Source organism: Trichosurus vulpecula, chromosome 2 (assembly GCF_011100635.1).
Source record: "Trichosurus vulpecula isolate mTriVul1 chromosome 2, mTriVul1.pri, whole genome shotgun sequence".
Classification (NCBI taxonomy): Eukaryota; Metazoa; Chordata; class Mammalia; order Diprotodontia; family Phalangeridae; genus Trichosurus; species Trichosurus vulpecula.
In genome coordinates this window covers 196,832,359-196,855,833 of record NC_050574.1, presented here as the reverse complement: position 1 = coordinate 196,855,833, position 23,475 = coordinate 196,832,359, and the positions used below count along the sequence as shown (strand labels likewise).

The 23,475-nt window shown below is 35.9% G+C and overlaps 1 protein-coding gene across 4 annotated transcripts in view; it reads right to left on the bottom strand.

Moving 5' to 3' along the window:
* The window catches only part of NBEA (neurobeachin), a 768,499-nt gene that overhangs the window by 557,538 nt on the left and 187,486 nt on the right, over positions 1-23,475 (bottom strand). For all 4 annotated transcript variants that reach the window (XM_036747790.1, XM_036747792.1, XM_036747793.1 and 1 more), the window contains exons 14-19: positions 21,322-21,401; positions 20,567-20,629; positions 20,376-20,473; positions 16,242-16,334; positions 6,086-6,194; positions 34-115 (exon numbers count right to left, since the gene is read on the bottom strand). In XM_036747790.1, the coding sequence (XP_036603685.1) occupies positions 34-115; positions 6,086-6,194; positions 16,242-16,334; positions 20,376-20,473; positions 20,567-20,629; positions 21,322-21,401 (525 nt within the window). The remainder of the gene's footprint in view (positions 1-33; positions 116-6,085; positions 6,195-16,241; positions 16,335-20,375; positions 20,474-20,566; positions 20,630-21,321; positions 21,402-23,475) is intronic.

The window sequence follows — 23,475 nt, the reverse complement described above, 5'->3', positions numbered from 1 at the left end:
TAAGATTACAAAAAGATATTAAGATTTACTTACTTGGATTCTGAATTTTCACTGTAGAATCTGGCTCTGGATGTGGCTTATGTACAACCTGAGTGCATACTTGCTCTGTCAAAATCTAAAATATATAGAATGTAGTTCACATTAACATAAAAATAATTTTTAAATTGAATATATTATATTAAAAGATGCAGGAAATCTCCCCCTCAATTTATACAACTCATTCATGGAAAAAATAGGCACATATGAATAAATGGACCTTTTTTTTTGAGGGGAGAATGCAGGGCAACTGGGGTTAAGCGACTTGCCCAAGGTCACACAGCTAGTAAGTGTGTCAAGTGCCTGAGGCCGGATTTGAGCTCAGGTCCTCCTGACTCCAGGGATGATGCTCTATTTACCACGCCACCTTTTCTTAAATATGGTGAAGAGTAGCTTATCTAAAACTAAAAGTTAGTAGTACTTCTAACAGCAACAGAAGATGTCATTCTGAGAAGTAAAGCAAGAGGTCAAGAGCAAGCATATCCACTCTCACTGTTATTATTTGGTATAGTTCTAAAAAACCTAGCTATAGCAAAAAGGCAAGAAGGAAGGGAGGGAAGGAAGGAGGAAAAGGAAGAAGAAAGGGAGGTAGGAAGGAAGGAATTAAGAGAAATAGAGGCAAAGAAAATACAAAATTAACTATCTGAAGAAGATATGATGATTTACTCAGAGAATCCCAAAAGCATCAGCCTCTCTGTATATTACTAGTAAACCAACACCTGGTAGAACTAAAAAGGAAATTCTACTCAAAATAGCTACAAAAGGTAAAAAAAAAAAATCTGTGAGTTAGCCTACCAAGGCACAACTGGGACTTGTACAACTCCCAAACATTCCTGACAAAAATAAAGACTAAAATAATAAAAGACACATTATTGGTAAAACCTCAATTGATTTATAGATTTTATGCCATTAATCAAAATAGACAATAATTAAATGCATCTGGCTGAACAAAATTGAAGAATCTCAAGAAACAAATGAAAAGATTAAGGGGAGCCTAGTATTATGGAGCTGGAGAAGGAAATGGTGAGCCACTCCAGTATCTTGGCCAAGAAAATCCCAAACGGATTACAGAGTCAGACGTGAGTGAAAAATGACTTAACAACAACAAAATACAAAAATTATATTAATATATAACTTATAAATATATAAGAATAAGAGATATTTCTCGATAAACTCTCAAAGAACATAAACAAGTTTTCTAAAAAGAACTAAAACTATAAGCAACCATGAGAAAATGCTCCAAACTATATTAGGAGAAAGGCAAACTTGAAAAAAAACTAAGACTAACTTTTACCTCATACCCACTGAATTAGCAAAGAAAATAAAAGATGAAAATGGTAAATGTTCAAGTGTCTCTATAAAGTGGCACACTAAACACACCCCACTGGTAGAGTTGTGAATTATCTGACCTTTCTAAAAAATAATTTGGAATTATACTTAATGACTTTAAAAAGTCATTACTCTATACACTTCCATAGACCAGGGAATACTACTACTAGTAATAAAAGTGTCCTAAAAGACTTAGTACAATTTTAAACTACCAATGCTTACAATAAGACTTTTGGGATACCTTATATACCCCATGGCAGTCAGACACAGAAATGAAGATCAATTGCAACAGCACTTTTTGTGGTAACGAAGAACCAGAAACAAACTGGGTGATAATAAATTAGAAAATAGCTGAACAAATTTTGATTACAAGTGATATATTATAACATTATAAAAATAAAGAAAATGAAGAATTCAGAATAACTTGGGAAATTTTTTATGAACTGATAGAGTAAAGTAAGCAAAAACTAAGGAACAATTTAAACAATGATGATAACAATGTAAAGGAAAACACTCCAAGGCAACCCAACAGATCAATTCCAAGACCATCTGAGACATCAAAGTACCGGCAGGGGAGAGGGTAAGATGCCTGTGCTGGCTGAGCCCTGGAGTTCTAATCTCCTTCTAATTAAATACTTCAATTCTTTTGGATTGATTTTCATTAGTTGGTATTCACACCAACACTCATTTAATTTTTTTTTTCCTTCCACAGTTAGGCATCTCCAACTGCCTAACAGACATCTTTAATTGGATGTCTTGTATACCTATTAAATACAACATGTCCAAAATTGGACTCCTTATCTTTACCTCAAAACCATCCCTTCTTCTTAGCTTCCCTAGAACTGTTGGGAGTAGCACCATACTTCCAGTCACCCAGGCTCAAAACCTAGGTGACATCCTCAACCCTTTTAACAAGTCCTGTCATTTCTACCTTCCAAACATTGCTCTTAGATGTTCCCTCCAATACAGCCACCACACTGCCACAGATCCCATCACCTCACACATCATTTATGGTAATATCTCTACTGTTTGGTCCCTCTGTCACAAATCTCTCCCTACTTGCAGCATATCCTATACCCAGCAGTAAAAGTGATCTCTCTAAAACAAAGATCTAACCATATCAAAGGCTTCTGCAAAAAATCTCCAGGCTTCTTATCAATTCCAGAATCAAATTAAAAACTGTTGTGCCTTTAAAGGCCCTGGTAACCTGGCTCCTTCCTAACTTTCCAGTCTTTTTACTCCCTACTCCACTCTGAGATCCATTGACGTTAGCCTCCTTGCTCTTCCCTAAACATTTTATCTCCAACTCTAAGCCTTTTCACTGGCTTTTCCCAGGTCTGAAACACTTTCCTATCTAATGTCCGCTTCTTGGCATCTTTCAAGTCTCAACTTATGTCTCACCTTCTGTACAAAGCCTTTACCAGTCCTCCTTAAAACCCCAGTGTCTTCTCTCTGAGATTACCCAAGTCATCTTCTATATATATATATATAGCTTGTCTGTATATAGTTTTTGCATTTTATCTCCCCCATGACACTATAAGCTTCTTGAAAGGAAGAGTTGGTTGGTTTGTTTTTTGTTTGTTTGTGGGTTTTTGGTCTTTTTCTGTATGCCCACTGCTCTGCACAGTGCCTGGAACAGGGAGGAGTTTAATAAAGGTTAGTTTTCATTTGGCATTCACTAAATTGACTACTGGCTTATGCTTTTACAACTATCATTCTCCATAAATTTAACAAATCTCTTTATATTTTAATCAGTATTACCTTTAGATATAATCTCTCTCTGACAAAGATTAGGTATTCAATGATTGGGGAAGAGTTGGGTGGAGGGGGACGCACATGGCTCCATTACTCTCTTTAATATGGCAACTTACTCTGGTAAATACATAGGTTAAAATTCTGTATGAGACTACCAAAATCAATAGCAATGGCCTTTCCTCCATTCATTTAATTTTTTTTTCTGTCAATCAAAATTTTGTTTAAATAAGTTGGCATTTTAGTTGCATGGAACACTATTTTCTGATTTGTATTTCTCCCGGTTTGATATTCTGCCTTTGCTCTAAGAAACTAGTAGTTCAATTTACATAGGAAGCTAATAAAATAATTTATCAATATTATTGGTAAGCATTATCTACCTTTTGAGCTATATCAAAAGATCTTGGCACAAAGCAATGGAAGACAAAAGATCATCAATTGGAAGACAGTTTTGTTCCCAGACTTAGCATGGGGGCAAGACCATCCAAACTATCAATGACCCTGATACTTTGGGAAAGACAATTATAGGTAGGAAGAGGCAAAATCAAAGTAATAAGGGGAAAAAACAGAAGAAGAAGAAGAAGGTATGATCAAAAGATTAAAATGTGAGGGATATGGCAACATTGCCACTACAATGGTGCCTGACCCGGGACAATGACAGTATAGTCCAAGTGAGAATTACGTGCTGGGTAAAATCTACTTTACTACATACAAGACTCTTATATATTCAATTACAAAGGCCTCCTTAGGGAAATAAAGAATACCTGAAATAGCTGGAGGAATATTTAGTTTTGATGGCTGGCCCATGCCAATATAATACAAATGACAATACTGCCAAAGCTGATTTATTCTTTTAATGCTATATAACAATCAAATTATCAAAGAGATACCACATAGAACTTGACAAAATAACAAAAAAAAACAATGACTAGAATGAAAATGGAAAGAAACATAAAAACAAAATTATAAAGAACAAACATAGCTCAAAAGAAATGATACAAGAAGATACTTCTAAACCATCCCTTTGTGGAGGTGAGAAGCCCACAGGTGTTAAACATTGCACATATTTTCAGATTTTCTTGCTGCAGTAATTAGTTATATTGGTTTTTTCCTCTTTGTTTTCCATTTTTGGAGGAGAGAGGGGAGTGTTAAAAACTACTAGTCTGGAAGGGAGAGAAGGAAGGATGCTACAGTGATGTAAAAAAAAAATCACAAAACTGATTAAACTGATTAAAAACTGATTTAAAAAAACCTATTCTCCTAATCTTGCTCCAGAAGACAGACATCATTGTTATCCTATTTACTTCACTTTCCCTCTTTCTAGAGATGGTAAAATATATTATGGGTTAGTAATTTTTGAAGGTGCAGCTAGGTGGCTCAGTGGATAGAACACTGGGCCTGGAGTCCAGAAGACTTGAGTTCAAATGTGCCCTCAGACATTTACTAGTTATATGATGTTGAGCAAGTCATTTAACCTCTACCTTAATCCACTGGAGAAGGAAAAGGCAAACCATTCCAGTATGCTTCCCAGAAAACCCCAAAAGGGATCAGGAAGAGTCAGACAATTGAACAACAATGGTTTCTACCACTCAATTCTCAAGCATGCTCAGTTTTCCTTCACCATTAAACAAAAACCTTCCCTTGAACTTGACATCCATTCACATTATAAGGCTACCTTTCTCTCCCTTTATTACCAAATATCTAGAAAGAGAATTGCTATGTCGCTTCCTCACTAATTACTCACTTCTTAGTCTCTTGCAGATAAACTTCCGTCTCTAGCATTCTACTGAAAAAGCTCTCTCCATAGTCACTAAGGACCTACTTATTCTTAAATCAAATGAACAGTTTTTTCTTACTCTATTCTTTGACATCTAAGTAGCACCTGATGCTATCATCCACTCTGTTCACTGTCTTCACTGGTTTCCCTGACAATTCTCTCTCTTGGTTTTCACCCTACCTCTCTGATCATTCCTTCTTTGTTCCCTTGCTGTCTCCTCATGAACAATCATGTCCCTTTAAAATGGGTATCCCCCAAAGGCCAATAGCTGGCCTTTATTTATTTTCTCATCATACTCTCTTCCTTGATTATCAAATGCAAACCCAAAGGTTCGATAATGCAACTGACACTCAAATCTTCATCTTCACTCCCAATCTTTCTCTAGAGTCTGAAATCTATATTTTCAACTGTCTTTAACATGTTTCGACCTGGATATATTTCAGACTCTACATGCCCCAAACTAAACCTATCATCTTCCTCCCAAATTGTTCCCTATGTGCTGACACACTGCTATTGATGGCAATGCCATTCTCCTAATCACCCAGTCTCATAACCTTGGGATCACCTATTCCTACCTTTCCATTACTCCTTATACAACTAATCAAGTGACAGGTCCTGATGATTCTACCATCTGCAACACTTATTGATTCTGTCTCTTCCTCTTAATTTCCACTGCAACTAAGTTTTTAAGGATCTGTCACTTAGACAAATAAAATACTCTATCTCATCCCCAAAGCACCCTTCAGAACACTGCTTAATGTACCACTCTGAACAAGCCATTACTCTATTCAAAAACTTTTAGTACCAACTCACCACCTAACTGAATAAATTCCTGATTCTAATATTCAAGTCCTCCCCAAATTCATTCTCAACTACACTTCTATACTTATCCCCAAAGAGGGAATTTATTATGTGAACTTTGGACTCAGTCTAAGGGCTGCACTTGAGGAGCTAGAGGGCCACATGCGACCTCAAGGCCACAGTTTCCCCACCTCTGGATATATTCCCCAGCACATACATAGTACAGTGAACTGCATATAGCTAATGCTTAATAAATGGTCAATTAATTTGTTGTTGAATCCTATAACAACATGAAATAACACAAAACATAAACTCAAAGGCATTCATAAATTTGTTAAGATAAAACAATAAAGACCATTCATATGCTTTTATCTATTATTTTTCTTTTACCTCATAAAGTGTGTTGTATGTAGTAACAGTCACAGTATTTGTATGCAGCATCAACCTCTCTCCAAGAAGAGTAAAAAGACTGTGGGTGTGCATAATTTCAACTTTTCTCCTACAGAAGAAACAAAACCACAACACAATTGATTCTCTGATCATAAAACAATGGAAGAAGAAGGCATCTACAAACAAATGTGTAACTGTCTGAAACAATCATCATATAAAAAGTTCATGGACACAAATTAAAATTTTAATGGAAAAATATTGCCAAAAGTCCAAACATCCAATTAAATATTTTTAATGTCAATCAATGGCTATAATACTCCAGAATTAATTTCTAAAATAAAATATCACCTACATTTCCAACTCTTTCTAGAGAGCCAGCATATATAAACAAATATTTTAAAAGAGCCATATAGAAATAAGAAGTTTCATAAGAATAACCAGCATATAAAAAAAAATGACATGTGAAGTATTCCACATTTATGGTACCCCTATTCCACAATGCAGCCCATCCTATTGCAACTCTATCAATGTGGCAGACCAGGTAACCCAGGGTGAGGATGAGTTGTATAGGTTATGGACCTTCCCAATGCTTTTTTCCCCTTTATTTTTATGGCTGACACTAGTCAGGAGCATTTTGCTTTCACTTGGGAAGAAGTCTAGTATACCTTCACCATCCTTCCCCAGAGCTACCTAAACACCCTCCAATTATCAGAGTCTAGTGGACAGAGGCCTAGAAGAGGCGTCCCTTCCTCAAGGCATTGAGGTATACTACTACACTAATGACACAATGATTCCAGGTAAGGTTGGAATTAACTGAGATACTAAATCAGACAATGGCCCATAGGAGGAACACAGAGTGGGAAACTGACCCCAAGAAAGTCCAGCCCTCTAAACCAAATTCTGAAGAAAGCAGTGGGTATTAAGTATCCAGATGATTTTAGACATAGCTTGGAATAAATTACTAACACTAGCTCTCCCGGAAGCAGAGAGACTTACTGGACATTACCAGTTCTTGAGAATACATATTCCCTATTTATGTATCCTGATCGCCCCCATTCACCAATTCACCTGCAAGTCTAACTTTTCAAGGGGACCAGAACGAGATGCAGCAATGAAAGATTTAAAGCAAGCCACCCAGTAGTTTCTCCCTTTGGGCCTTTAGGATCTTGCAGGGTCCACATTATTAGAGGTCTCTATCCACAAAGATCAAATAAAATGGAGTTTTTGTTAGTTGCCTAGGGGTGGCCAAAGCAAATGACCATTAGGTTTATGGAGCTGCAAGCTCCTTTAAGCAGTCACTTGACAAAACACTTCTGAAATGAAGATACTCTCCAACTACTGAGTTCTAGTTGCTACTTACTGTATGATATATGATCATCCCATCACCCTTTGCCCAGAGTTGCCCATTATGAATATGAAGATGCAAGAGATTAAGACTTCAAGTTCAAAACCCAAGAGTCTAACTCCTCAATGAGATCACAGGCTCCTGGGAAACATTGTTTTGCCTGGTTTATCAATGACTCTGCCTATTGTGAGAGGCATATGCTAACAGGATATACTTAGTCAAGGAAGTTCTGAGGATTTGAATAATGAGCTAAGTTGCATAATACACAGTTGGCAGGTAAGGGGGCCTTAATGAAATGTGACAGAGAACTTCATTTGCACTGATTCCTGGGCAGTGGCTATGTGACTGACTAAATAGTTTAGAGCAGGGGTGGGGAACCTGGCCTTCTAGATCCTTGGCTACAGCCTTTTGATTGAGTCCAAGTTTTACAGAACAAATCCTTTCATTAAGGGGATTTTTTCTGTGAAGTTTGGATTCAGTCAAAGGGCCACAGTTGAGGACCTAGAGGACTACATGTGGCCTCCAGGCCGCAGGGCCTCCCACTGCCCCACTCTGGTTTAGAGTCTGGAAAGATGAGGCCTAGATAATAAAAAGCAATGACCTTAGGGGTGAGGCTCAATGAAGAAATGAAGGATGCCTCCCATACGTACAGCTATTGGTCGGACGTGTCACTGCACATCAAAGACATCATATACTCTCCTCTGAACAGGTAACACAGGGTAATGCCTTTATGAGAGGCTAAGTAATTCGTTTAATGAACAACTGGGATAAGGTGGGCATGATGTCATGTTGTTGTAGGTACAGGTCATATGATTCTCCTAACAAAAGATGAGGCAGCTACTTCTGTTCCTTATGTCAATAAAAATGCCCACCTCTGAAAGACAAGCATGGCATAATATTGCATAGCTGCCAACTTGTTTCCAACTGGCAAATTGATGTGCCCCTCCCCCCATTACATCTCAGGGCAAATGGTTTTGCCCCTGTCCCAGTTGGTACCTATTTAGGTTATGGCAGACTGCAATGCCAATCAAGTCTGCCATGGTGACAGCAACTATCAGATCTTCCACAGAACAAATCCTCCCCTTCCTTATGGACTCCCTGCATCACTGATGCTTCTTATCGGAGGACCCAATTCTCTGAAAAGGTCAGAGATTAGGCCTACTGCTTGGTTTTCCATCTCTTGTACTATCCTCAGGTAGGCAGCATAGCTAAAAACTGGAATGACCTCATGAAATAATAATTTTATTACAACGCTCTGTCTTGCTCATGTCACCTGACTCTCATGGCTGGGTATGCCATCTTTCAAAAGCCATGTCCTCAACAAATCAATGCTACTCCAGGAAAGAAGTCTTTCCAGTAAAGCTATTTCTTGGTTCTGACCTCCAGGAAGACTTATCTGGTAACAAGGGACTATTTGTATATATAGTTTCAATTGACCCTCTCAGATCCTTCCTTGTTCCACTCTATGAAAGGAGGCACTTAGTGCTTCAAGGTTCCTGGTCACTCAGTGGGCTCTATACACACTGGGAAAACAACTTGAGTCCCTTCAATTAGTAGATCTCTCTCCCCCTAGGACAGCTCAGAAAACTTCCCACTGAAGGTTAGGGGGAGCCAAGGGGTCAAATTATTGGAAGGTGCCCTACTTTCTAACAATATGGCAGAGGTGAAATTTCCCACATAATTAGAGTGATTGTGAATTTACATGGAAGAAGGGAGACACCATAGCCAACTTAGTGGTAATCCTGAGCACCTGGATAAAAATCCAAAGAAGCAGCAAAGGTTAATCATACTCATTGTTAACTAGTCATAAAATGTGATACTACACACAGAATACCTCCAATGCCTCTTTTTTAAGAAATAAAAGTTATACACTTAATACAAATGAAGAAAATATAGATAGTAACAAATCCAACTCTTCCTCTTAGTACTCAAATCTTTGTGCAAACTTTATTTTGGTGGGTAATTACCCACACCAGAGGTGGTGAGGATAATGCTACTGAGTGGCATGAACTCTAAAGAGTTCAACTACAGCATAAATAGGCTTGTCTCTGAATCAGTACAACAATCAGTTATTAAGTCTTTAGTATATATGCAATGTATCCTACTAAGTGCTATGAGGGATACAAAGAAACAATTCTCCCAACTGTAATATAATTAATCTACAGTATTTTGAAAATTTTTTATTTTACTAAATAGTATTACATAAACAGGAAACAGAGAAAACAATCACTTAACTGCAAAAAATACTTATACCAAACCTTTACTACAAAATGATTTCACCTTTATTCTGTTAATTAGATTTTCCAGGAATTATAATTAATCTTAATATTACTTTGAATTAATGAGGTTCTATTATATGTAAGAGGCATACCAAAACAGGACACAACCCTAGTGTAGGCTGTGATTGGAGAATCTTGTTGACACAACAAAGTTATTAAAGTAACATGGAAAGAGGACGTAGGAGGAACCAGGAGAAAGAAAAGTGGTGTGCTATGTTCTGGTAAGATCTGAAGGTTCTGAAATTGCCTCTTTCTAACGATGTTTAATACTGTATACTGACATAACAGTGCCGATTCAACTCTGGTAGTTTTCACTATTGCCTAACTACTTTATTCAAAGTTGTCCCTACTTTTCCAGACTCTGGGCACAGGTCGCTCCACTGGGAAACTGATTGTAGTGTCTTAGAGTAAACAAAGTTCTGATGTTGCCCAGCAATGGCTTCTAGATCTTAAGACAGATGTGCAGTAGAAATTTGCAAGTGGCTTCTAGCTCTACTTATAGGGAATTACTTTTTTTCTTTTCTTTCTATCCTCAGAATTCAGCACAATACCTGGCACATAGTAAGCATATAAAAATGCTTATTGGCTGAGTGACTGACTTGTTTTCCTGAGCTAGGCAGGGAAAAATCTGAGTTCACAAGATTCCATCTTAGTGAAGTTCTGTAGAGATGAGGTGGTCTGACCAAGTATTGGGAATTCTTAAGAATAATAAAATTTCTTCATATCAAATAAGTAAACTATTTTTGCTACTAAAAGTCTAGGTGATTCTAATAGATTAGACCCAAGGCATTTCTAATCAGGTGGTGATCTCAGAGTATTTTTTAAATGTTTTTCCTCTGGGGGAAAGAAACAGGAAGACGCAAACCCCTTCTTATATATATCGTACTGTTTAATTCAACAAATATTTATTAAATACTTACTGTAAGCAAAGCACTATGTTAGATTCCGGGGACACAAAGTAAGAAATGAAACAGTCCTTGCCACCAAAAAGCTTATACTCTTCTGGAGTGATACACTATCTTCAGAAGTAAATCCAATATTTATACAATGTAATATTCAAGAAGAAAAGTGCTGGTAATTGGGTTTGGGGGATGAATAACAAAGGGTCTCACATAGAGATGTCACCTAAATTGTGCCCAGAAGAAAACTAAAGATTCTATAAGGTATATATATGTGAGGGGAGAGGGCAGCCAGACATGATTCCACTTGTGCAAATGCATACAAGCAGACAGAATGTCCGACAGGAAACGGCTAGCAGGATGGCTTTATTGTAATACAGAATGGGTGAAGGAAAAATATCAAGTAAAACTAGAAAATAGGTAGGAGCCAGGTTAGTTTGAAGAGGGCTTTAAATGTTCAGATGAGGAGGTATCAAATCCTAGAGGCAAAAAAAAAGGAAGCCACTGAAAATTTTTCAATAGGGGATGACATGGTCAGATATGTCAATTATCAAACTACAGGATGTATATATTGAGGAAAAAAAACTAGAGACAGGGAGGCCAATTAAGATGCCATTATAATGATCCAGGTGAGAGCTGAAGAGTAGGTGAACAAGGGTAGAGGTTGTTATCAAGAGCAAGAGATTTTGTGGAGGTAGAGTCAATAAAACTTGAAAATTTACTGCACATAGAAGTTGAATGTAGGGAATGAGTCAAGGATTATTCCAAGGTTGTGAAGATAGGGTCCATTAGGATGCTAGGTCTACCAAAAATAAAAGGGAAAGTTTTAAAGGAGATTTAGATTCATTTTCACCATAATGACTTTAAAATCCCATGTACATCAAGATTAAGATGTTCAGCAAGTAGATGGTAATTCAAGACTGGAATTTAAGAGAGAAAAGCACAACACATACATTCATATAGATAGACAGAGAGATAGATACATATACATGCATATATTTTTATGTATGCATCAACACACACACACACACACACACACACACACACACACACACACACATGCACGCACACACACATGTGGGCTATCAGTATAGAGATGATAACTGAATCCATGGGAGAAAAATGAGAAAAAACGTAGAAAAAGGAGAATGTCTCAAACAGTCCTATCTGATTCACACTTTGTGACTGGGAAGAGGGGTTGAGAGGTGAAATAACTTAATGAAGATTTCATAGTTAGTTGACAGAACCATGATGAATAGACTTTTAAGGATAACTGAGCTAGTGTACACAGGGGGAAAAGATGAAGGGTTTATAACCTTTTTATGGCACAGATCCCTTTGTTTTTAAATGTATAAAGTAAAATGCATAAGACTTCAAAAAAATCAATTAGAGTAAAATACAGTTATCAATCTTTTTTTAAAAAAAACTTCATAAGTTAAGAAGTACAAAGATATTTAGGAAAACAGGAATAGTATATATCTTATACTTCTATACACAGAAAGACAGGCCTGTTGTAGTGTAAAGAACATTGGTTTGGTTGCCTAAAACATTGAATGACAGAGGCAATATTAAAAAAGAAATCTTGACAGGCCTAGAACATTAGGCCAAATCTAATAAGATTACATTTAATTAGGAAAAAATGTAAAGTTATAGACTTGAATGCAATCCTAAGCAAAAAGGAGGCATAGTTAGAATATAATTTCCCCAAACAAGACCTATGGATTTTTAGCAGACTATAACCGTAAGAGTGGACTGACTACAGGTATGATAGGGCAGGCTTAGAAGACTAACCTGATCTGTGTCTATATTAAGAGAAACACTGTGTTCTGAAGTAAGTAGACAATAATTTCATTGCTTTCTGCCATTGTAAAATGACATCTGGCATACTGAGACATCCCTAAGTTCAGGGCATTGCCTTTTAAGAAGGGCATCAACAACCTAGAAAGCATCTAGATAAGGGTAGCCAAAATGATGAGAGGCCTAGGGTTCATGACATATGAGATGTAAGGAACTAGTGATGTTCGACTGGAAGCGGTAAGTCTTTGGGGACATAACAACTGTATTCAAGTAGCTGAAGAACTATCATTTAGAAGACATTGTGGATTTTTCTCTTCTTGATCAAACATAGCAGACCAAGAACATCATCAGCTACTCTTAATGTGCCAATTCTCTGCTTTGCTTCCTGGGCTCTCCTGGACTTGGCACATGCAGACACATTCCTCATCTAGGCTTTGCTCCTAGCTACTATCTGTTGGATCAGACAAGCCTTCAGTTTCAGTCTCCCAGACTATGACGTCTAGAACCTCTCCCTAATAAGTGGAGTAAGACCCATCTTTAGTCACAACTACCACATAAAGCTAACAGAAGTCAGGCAGGTTATATGGCTATGAGTAACTCTTTCCCTTTCATTCCCCTTTCCTACCTTCTACATCAAAGCAGATAACAATCTAATTTATGGTTAGCTACTCTTGCATAGCCCTAAGATCCTCTTTGGCTTAGCCACAAATAAATTTGGGCTAGGAAAAAAGGTAAGCTAAGGTGGCAAGGTCTGTGGTCTACCCACTTAGGACACATTCCTATCTTTATAATGAAGATTTGCATACAACTCCTGACTGATTTTGTGCTGTATTTTGACCAGTTTCTCTATCTATGTTATCAAAACTTGACTGAGTCTTCATGGAAGCCAGGAAATCTTTTCCTCCTTCCTCTTTCTTTATTTCTCATAAAGTTGTTTTTAATTGCATGCTTTATCTTTTTCAATTTTATTCTTTCTTCTAGCTTTATATTAATTAGGACCAATCCAACTTATGTTCAGAGTATTAGACCTTTAAGAAGTGGGTTGTCTCCACAGAGTGGAGAAAGTGGAGCCAAGACACAAAGAAAACATTCAGGAGACTATTGCAATCATCTGAGTATGACAGGTGATGAGGGCCAGCACTATACTGGTAGCTATATAAATGGAGAAGGGGGGGGTGAGGGGCAGAGTGAATGGATATGGGAATGAATAAAAGAATAAATAAAGGATTTATTAAGCACTTTCTACATGCACAGCACTGTGCTCAGAACTGGAGATATAAATAGAAAAACAAATAATCCCTGCTCTCAAGGAATTCATTGTAATAGAAGAGACAACCCATATGGAAGGTTTCATATACAAGTCATGTGGAAATATCCCATGGTCCTTACTGTGCAGTGACAAAACAGATGGTAACGACTCTTCATTTCTAATGATAAAAAAAATCATATCAGTTTCTGATGTTGAACTATTTAACAGTGCCAAGGACTTTGGTGGCAAGAACTTTTTATATCAATTCTAGTACGTTGTGATTTCAGCTACCCAACACATCATTAACATACAGAAACACACATCATGAGAAACAAGAAATATCACTCATCCCTTCTTCATATTAGCAACTTGTCACTCTTGAGCAACAATGCTCACTCATATCACTGAGTCCTGTGAACAGTCATATTTTCCATTTATCCTGAGTGAAATGAACATATTATAAACAATTCCTTATGAAAAAGGTTACAAATTAAAATCAAAGCATTTTATAGAATTTACTACAAAAAAACTATAAAATTGCCTTCACTTAAACTCTTTCACCCTGTGCCCTGCAAACCAATTCAATGTCTTTGGGCTTAATAGTGATTCTCTTTGCATGGAAGGCACCTAGGTTAGTACCTTCAAGGAGACACACCAGATGTGCTTCACTAGCCCCTTGAAAGGCACTCCCAGCAGCAATCTCAAACCTCGAGTGTGTTTTAAAGGCCTGAGAAATCTACCTTGTTAACCACTGGAAAGGAAGCTGCCTGATCAAAAAGCTCTGTTGACTTCTGGTAAGGGAAACTTTCACAAAAGGCCACAATCCCAGGCTGGTAATGATTTGGCTACTAGGTCCCGCCAGCAGAGGGAGATCTTCTCTTGGCAGGCTTTTGTAGGTGTTGGTCTTTCCCACCAGTGGATGTAAGAGTAGTCTGCTTTGTCTTGTCTTATGAAATGAACATTTGCTATTTCCTCCACTTAATTCACTGCTGATGCTGCTTCTGCCTACTCCTCTGCCATGTTCACATAACTGAAGTTGGGAAATGTTCCTGTTCTGCTCAATGACCAAAATGCTCTGGATTCTTCAATGAAGCTTCTAACATGACTGATAAAACTCTCTTTCTGGATAGTCTTTCAAGTTCTCTGCCTGCAGCCATTATTCTGGTAAGCAATCCCCTAGGGAGTTACAGCCTCACAACCGCTCCAACATGGCGCTATAATCATATCTATTGAGAGGCTGGAATGATGCATGAGTGTTTTGAGGGTCAAAATAAGGTAGAAGAGGGTAAAATAAATTGCCTCTATATTCTCAATAAAGAAGGAAAAGACGTCCTTTTGCTGAAAGGGGGTGGGGAGTAGGGGGTGGGGCAAAGGTGGCAAAGGATTTTGAAGAGAGAAGGTTTAGAACAACCTCTGGAACGGAAAGTGGAAAGAAGAATGGAATAAAATAAATTGGAGTAGCTGGCTAGAACCAGGTAAGTGAAACCCAGTAGTTTAGGGTTTAATAGGACACAATGAAGGTTTTAAAGTAGCAGAATAAAATCAAATAAAATAAAAATAAATCAAAAAAAATAAAAATAATTTTTCATTAGGAAAATTACTTGGGCAATGTTTTAAAGGAAGGATTAAAAATATCTGGCTTGGAATTAGGAAGGTCAGTTATCAAGTTATAACTAAAATCTAGGCAAAAATAAAGGAAGGCTGGTATAGAACAGCAGGAATTAAAACGAAAGGGCAGAAGTGAGATACTACAGACATATAACTAACAAGACTTTGCAACTGATGGGATGTGACGAACAAGATAAAGTCTGAGCATATAAGTAGAAGTGACAGTTTTAAGGAGAAAGATTACTCCAGTTTTGCATACATTAAATCTGAAGTATCAACTAATTACTCAGGTCGCTATGTTCAACAGCAAATGGAAATAACACAATGGAGTTCTGGAGAAAAGTTGAGTGAAGAAACACAGACTTGATAATCATCTTGATAGAGGTGATTATCAAAGTCATGATAACAGACGAGATTACCACAGAAGAGAATATGGAGAGGGAAGAAAAGAGATCCAAGAACATAACCTTGGGGAAATAGGGCACAGGAAGAAGAAAAGCCAAAGTGACAAAGGAATGGTCAAGAAGATACTAGGAGGAGAATGTAGGGGGAGGGGAGGAGACAGTGAAGACAGGAAAGGCAAATAAAGGTATTAGGGGCAGGGAGGGGGTAGGAAGGGAATTCAAATAATGAAGTCTGACAAAAGCCCTCTTGACTTAGTGACAGAGAGATTGTCAGTGCCCTAGAAGAAAGATACTTCAATAGGAAGATAAATGCTTTATCACTAAAAATAAATAATGAGATTTTTAAAAACATACTTTAAACACTAATGGCCCTTAAAAGTAGAACCTTAATTAATATAAATTAATTCCAAAATCATTACAATTACTTTCATTTCACACAAAGTAGTTACTACATTCCTTTTGTTGTACTACTAGACTCATTTTATAAACTGATTTTGGCATTAAAAAAGGAAAACAAAGAACTATTCCCACTTGATATTCCTATAATTTGTTGGTTTTTTTTTAAATTAACTTACTTGTGACCCAAGTGCTTGAGAAAGTATCCCAATACCTTCAGAGCCTGAACCCAAATACTTTCACTTTTGGAAGCCAATAATTTGTAGATGACTCTAAGAAGAAACAAAATAGTTATATCAATTATGTGCTAATAACAAAAACAAACATTTCCTTAGTATCTGCTTCATAAGAAAATAAGAGAAAAATATAAAGTGTCATTCTATTTCAATATCAATTCATGCAAACTATGGCAATGGGTATTTGCATGAGCTTGTCTTCAATAGTTTTGATTTTTTTATTCTAAATGAATGTAAACATCAAGAGCATTTCCAAATGAAACTTAAGAATGTCAATTTCATGCCATTTGTTTTCCTTAGGTACATAATAAAGTCAACATGTTATTTTCCAAACTACCCTGCTATCCTTGCTGACTTCTGAACTTCTTTTCTGTGTATTTTTTTAAAAAATGGTTCAACAGTTGTCTTTTCCCGACATCACATTTGCTAACTCCTCTCCCTGCTCCTCTACCCCAAGTTAAAAACAGAAGGGTCAAAAAAAAAATCCAGCCTCATAACATACAAATATAGTCAAGCACAACAAAGCCATACAATGACTATGTCCAAAAATGTCTTTTTAAACTATGAGCGCCTCACCTCTCTTTCAATAACAGAAATGATGCTTTCTCTGGAAACCTAATTGATCACTACTTTGATCAGAGTTCTTAAGTCATGCAAAGTTGTTTTCATTATAATGTTGTCTTTGCATAAACTGTTCTCCTGTTTTTACTCATTTCAATATACTGTAGTACCTACCATTAGGACTCTCTGAAACCATCTCTTTCATCATTTCTTATAATACAAAAATATTTTGTTACATTCATAAACAATTTTTGTTCATTCACATCTCAACTAAAAGATACTCTCTTAGATATGAATTCCTTTTGTTTTCTTCTTATTAACTCTTTATTTGAGATGAGGGATTTTGTTCTCCTTGAGACTATTTCCCGTCTAGTATTATGCTCCCTGGTCTGCACTTCCCCACCCAGGCCCTTTGGGAACAAGATGGATTTTTCTGCTTATGACTATTCCCTCCCCTGTACTATCCTACTTCTTGAACTACAATCCATCCTCACTTATTTCCCTTTTCAGTTTTAGGTATTTCTATTCCAAAATATGTGTGTTCACTGCTCCTTTCTTTAGTTCAGATAAGAATAAAGTACATCTGAGGTCCATTCTCCCCACCTCTTCTTCCATATTTTAATACTCTCTTTATGTAGCCCGATTATGAGACATAGTAAATTACAGCCCCTTCTTCCATCTTTCAACTGACCTCATAACACATTATTTTGTAACTTATTACACTTTATATAATGAGTTGTCTCTCTGTTAGAGAATAAACTCCTTGATGACAGAGACACTGTTTTATCTAAATATTTTACCTCTTCCAACGTCTAGCACAATATTCTCTACAAACTAGGTATTAAAATATGTTTCATTTTTGGTCAATTTAGAGATTTCATAGATGCTTTACTCAATCACTAGTTTTTCTAAATTCCATCTTGGTGTGAAGTGCATCATCTCAAAGTTGGAAGAGATCTAAAAGGTCACCAGGGTTCCGCTCATATCTGACCAACCAACAAGCATTTATTAAGTGCCTGGTATGTAGCTATTCTCCACAATACAGTGATCTAAAACAATTCCTAAGAACTCAGGATGAAAAATGCTATCCACCTCCAGAAAAAAAAAAAACAAACCGATGAAGCCTGAATGCAGATTGAAGTGTACTTTTTTTTTACTTTCTTTATTTTTCTGGGGGTTGTTTTGGTCTGTTTTCTTTCACAACATGACTAATATGGAAATATATTTTGCATGGCTGCACATGTATAACCTATATCAAATTGATTGCCTTCTCAGTGAGTGGAGAAGGTAAAGAGGAAGGAAAAGAATTTGGACTTCAGATTTTTTTAAATGTTAAAAAAAATTGTGTAATTTTAAAAAATAAAACATTTGAGCAGAAATATTAAAAAATTAAGTGTCTAGTATGTGCTAAGTATAGGTAATGATGAGTGCTGAGGCAACTAAGGAAGTTCAAAACACTCCATGCCTGCAAGCTGGTATGTGGGAGATAATACTTATATAAATAGGTATACATACAGAAGAGATGAAAGGTAACTTTATCAGGGAATACTACAGCAGCTAGAGGGACTATGAATGGCCTCCCTATAAGAAAGTATTTGAACTCAAACTTAAATTTTTTTAATCTTTTTTTTGAGAAGCTTAAATTTTTTCCCTATCCTACTTCCCCAATACTGAAAAAGAAAAAAGAAAAAAATTTTTAACAAATATGAATAGTAAAGCAAAATAATTTCCTGCATTGCCCATCTTCAAAAATATATGTCTCATTCTGCATCCTGAAGTCATCACTTCACCTTTAGGATGTGGGTAGTATGCAACTTCATCAGTTCTCATGAAATTCTAGTTGGTCATTACACATTATCCAGTTTTTAAATCTTCCAAAGTTGTTTACAATTACCATGTTCTTGTTATTGTATAAACTGTTTTTCTGCTTCTGTTCATTTAATATACATCAATTCATACAAGTGTTCCCAAATTTCTCTGAAATGTTCCCTCCATTTCATCATTTCTTCTGTCACAATATTATTCTATTACATGCATATATCACAATTTATTTAGCTGTTCCCCAACTGATGGGCAACTCATTAGTTTCCAGATCTTTGGAAAAGAGCTACAATAAATATTCTTATACATATAGGTCCTCTTTTCCTTATTTTATCTCTTTGAGGCACTGACCTAGTAATGGTATTGCTGGGTCAAAGGGTATTTATTCACAGTTTAGTAACTTTGGGAGCATAATTCTAAATATATTTCCAAAATATCTGGTCTAATTCACACATTCATTAACAGTGTTTTTTGAGGTGAGTCTTGAAGTAAACCAGGGTAATTAAGGCACAAGTAAAGAAGCAGATCATTCTAGACTTGAGGAACCATTATTACAAAGGTCTGAAGAAATAAACACTTGGATTACCTAAGCCAAGAAATGTAAGTTCTATGTTAAAAAGAGTCATATATTCTCTGAGAGGTGGCACTCTTTCCAATACTGAATATCACTGGAAGGCTTTACTTTACCATTATCTCTCCTTTAAAAATTGCCATTAGAATGTTTTTATTCATATTACTTCAACTTTAAATCTGTTCCCTCACTTACCTCTTTTTAACCACACCAAGTTTAACAAATACTTTTGTTTTCCCAATATCCCACTTATTTTTAAATACTTCTCATTTTATTATCTCATTAATACACAGTTTTTGTCTGTTTTGTTTCTTCCCATATCAATTAAAAGATCCTTCTAAAATTTATTTTACTTGCCTCATCAGCAAGAGTGAGTGTGATAGCAAGTAAAGTGGGACTTTTTGTTGTCTTTTGTTTTGAAATGCTTCTCAGCACTTAAGGCAATCAAGTGCTTTTGATGAGTCTTGCCTTTGTTTGAATGAAGAGTCACTGATTGGAAACAATATATATGATGTGGTGCTAATGATTAAAGATTTTCCCACACCCTTTTGCTAAGTAGGCATTAAGTTCCAGGACCCTAAACAGGGTATATATGCTCTGAGGCTGGCATTTTGCTTTTGGGGGCACACTCATTGGAAGAGTGTTGGTGGAGACTCTAGGTAGCCATCAGGGAACACCGCCGCACCCCCCGCCCCGGCCTTTGAAAACCCAAATGGTGGTAGTTCTCTCTCTGGTAACTATGTATGTATGTACGGCTATGGACAGACAGGTAGAAACCCTGTCTGCTGATCTGTGTTATTTACATTGTTTATGTAATTTCTGCTTGCAATTTCTGTTTGTGTTTTCTCTGAAGTTCAGGGTGCTGACTTTTTCTCCTGAACTAAGTGAATGATATATGTATGTTTAATTAAAGTGAGATTGTAAACCCCTTAAAGTTGCTTTCCTTAAAAAAGCAGATCAAAGAACCTGTGCTAGCAGCCCATTTGTGTGCTGGTATTATTGATCTTATACAGCCACAGTAGTGGCAAGTAGCATTGTTGTTACAGTGAGTCAATCAGACAAATATTTTTCTGTGTAGCTCTGCAAATACTCAATGTTGATGCCTAACAACACTATTATCTTACCGTATCCCATTTCTTTGATCAAAGGCAGGGATCATTGAGGCTGGGTGTTCTGACATCAGAGCCACTAATAACTGCAACACATCATGTATGTTTTCATCCTACAAGGAAGGATCAGCAATATTTTACATGTTAAATTTAATTATACTACAAATTGTAAAATAAAGAATTCAAAGAAGACCCATAAGACTTACCTCATGCATTGTTAATAAATAATTTAATATACTCTGAAGTTCATCTTCCTTGACCCCTCGATCCTAACAGAAAGGTTAAGTAAAAAATTTCTGGTTAAATAAAATCCAAAATGTTTACCTATCAGTAAAGAAAAGTACAGAAAGACTACACTTTAAAACAAAACAAATTATAGCCAACTGGCAATCATGTCATAGACATTAAAATTGTTTTATACGTCACAGAATAAAAACAGCTCCAAAGTCATAAACCTTAATTATAGCTAAATTTAAGCAAATCAATAACCAAAATATTACATTTAAATGGAAAATAAACATCACCAACATGTGGTTGACAATCACTATCTAATGTCCATTTAATTCCATGTAATTTATGATTACATTCAAATGATATCTTTCTATTGTGTATCTATCTATATTGTATTCTATTACATCTATCTAAATGTCAATTAATTTCCTTTACACTATAATATATGTTCTTTTGCTACTCTTACATAAATAACTCTCTTTTCTATTCAACATATTTACTCCCTGGGAGAATGATTTTCTTAAAGAAAATATGAGAAATATTAAGTTCTACAAAAGCCAATACACCATTTGTTGTTTTGATAAAATACAAAAATTTCTGCTAGGTTATTTGTTATCATCATGATAGGGATCTGTAATTCTCTTAGACAATAAGACTTGAAGGCTATAATATCTTTCAAAAGCAAAAAAACAAACCAAAAACCGCTCCATGTATTAATAAATAAGTTTACCTTTAATATAAGCTGCTTCAAAAAAAGCAGCATAAATGCCCGTAATGATATAATTTCTTTTTGTGAGGGTCGGGGGCCATCTAGAATAAAATACAAACAATGCTATTTTAAATTATCTTTATGCAATTATTTTAAAGACTATCAGATTTTTCTACCTTTCAGAGCTCATATTTCAATGCTTCCTATAAAGTAGACTACATCATATGAATAAGGGCTTTCTTGAGAAAATTTCAACTCTGGTGATATTGCCCTATCAAAAACTGAAAACATAATTATGTGTGTACCAAATGATGCTTAGTAAGTATATAAAAACAGGTTTAATTTTTGCTATCTGGCTTTAAGAATTCCCCAAAATCTGCTTTATCATGTGAGATAGACAGCTGATTTGTAAGAATAGATTTAAGAGTACAACTATTATATTTCAATCCACAGAATAGTTCAAAATCAAATCAGTTTAGAAAATGCTACTGTATGCTTTTACAATAATATCATCAAATTAAACTTTTTAGCTTTTCATGTTTTATCAATTTGAAATTATTAATGGCCAGTGCTCCTCAAATTATGCACATATGGGAGAAGGGAAAACAAAGGAAATAAATTCCAATTTAAAAATCACTTTGGAATCCATGCTGTCTTGGGGCGGGGGGGGGGGGGGGAGGCGAAGAAAAGCTGGAATTCAAAATCATTTGGAACTGAGTGTTGTAAACTAAAAATAAAAAATTTTAATTTAAAAATAAATAAAAATAATTTTTTTTTTTAAAAAGAGTAGTGTGGGCTGGGCAAAGGAGGAGCCCATCTTGGAGAGAACTATGTTAAATAATGATTCTTTCTGAGAGGAAACACAATTTAGTAGATAAGAGTGGTGGGCCTAGGGTTTAGAAAACCTGAGATCAGGTTCTGCCTTTGATATCATGAAAAATCACTTAAATTTTTGAGTGTGAGGCAACTTATACTCAGAGATGTTTAGACTTATTTACTAAGAAACGTATAGCTCCTACAATAATTAAATAACAGATACCTGTACTAATGTATTCTTGATTTAAAAAAAAAAGTGCTAAGCTGTGCTGTTTCTAATGATGATGCAAGCGCTATCAGTGCTCTCGAAATGTCAGTATCATGAAGCAAAGTCTTAGTCAGCCTGCCTTACTTATGTATTTTTTTTTGCCCAGATGTTCCAGTGTGGACGTTACTTGCTATTTTAAATTAAATATATATGCGAAAAAAAATCACTCTGAGTTTTCAATGATTCTCAATGGAACAATTCCAATAAAGGGATATGATAGACTTGTTCACTTCAAAACTCTCAGAAATCTAAAGGAATTTAGATTTAGAGGTCATTTAGATTAGAGGTCATTAATCTAACCTTCATTCAAAGTGAAATTCCCTTTAAAATATGTAAATTCATCCTGGTTCCACATAAAGACTTCCAATGAGTAGGTGCCCACTAATCTTTTAAATTAGCTCATTCCATTTCTAGACAAATCTAACTATTGAGAAGTTACTGGGCTTCCCCCCCCCAACTGAGATTAAATCAAACTCTCTCAAGTTTCAACTCATTGTTCCAACAACTGTACTGTGGTGATGAGCAGAAAAAATATACTTCCTTGTCAACATAATAGCCCTTTAAAAACCTAAGTGGCTGTCTTCTTTTTTTATTTCAATTTTTTTTTATGAACAAACTTTCTCTTCCCTACCTCCCCGAAAATAAATATTCACAGTCAAGCAAAACAAACTCCAACACTGGCCCTGTGGATTTTAAATCCATAAAGATAAGCTATTTGGAAAGACTTAAGAACTCTGATCAATGCAATGAGCAACCACAATTTCAGAGGATAGATGAAAGACTATGTTCTTCTGATTAAATATCTCAATTTATTTCAGCTAATCCTTGAAAGGAATGCTATCTAAAACTCTCATAATCCTGGCTGACCTCCTTTGGACATGCTAAAATTTGTTGTGTCATTGCAAAAATAAACAACCCAGAATTAAATATAAACATGCTAAATGTAGTTGGCCAATAAGAATTTATTAAGCACTTACTGTGTGCCAGGAACTGTGCTAAAACCCCAGGGATACCAAGAAAGGCAAAAAACAGCTCCTTCTCTCAAGGAGCTCACTTTCTAACTGGGGAAAATAACAATACAAACAACCATG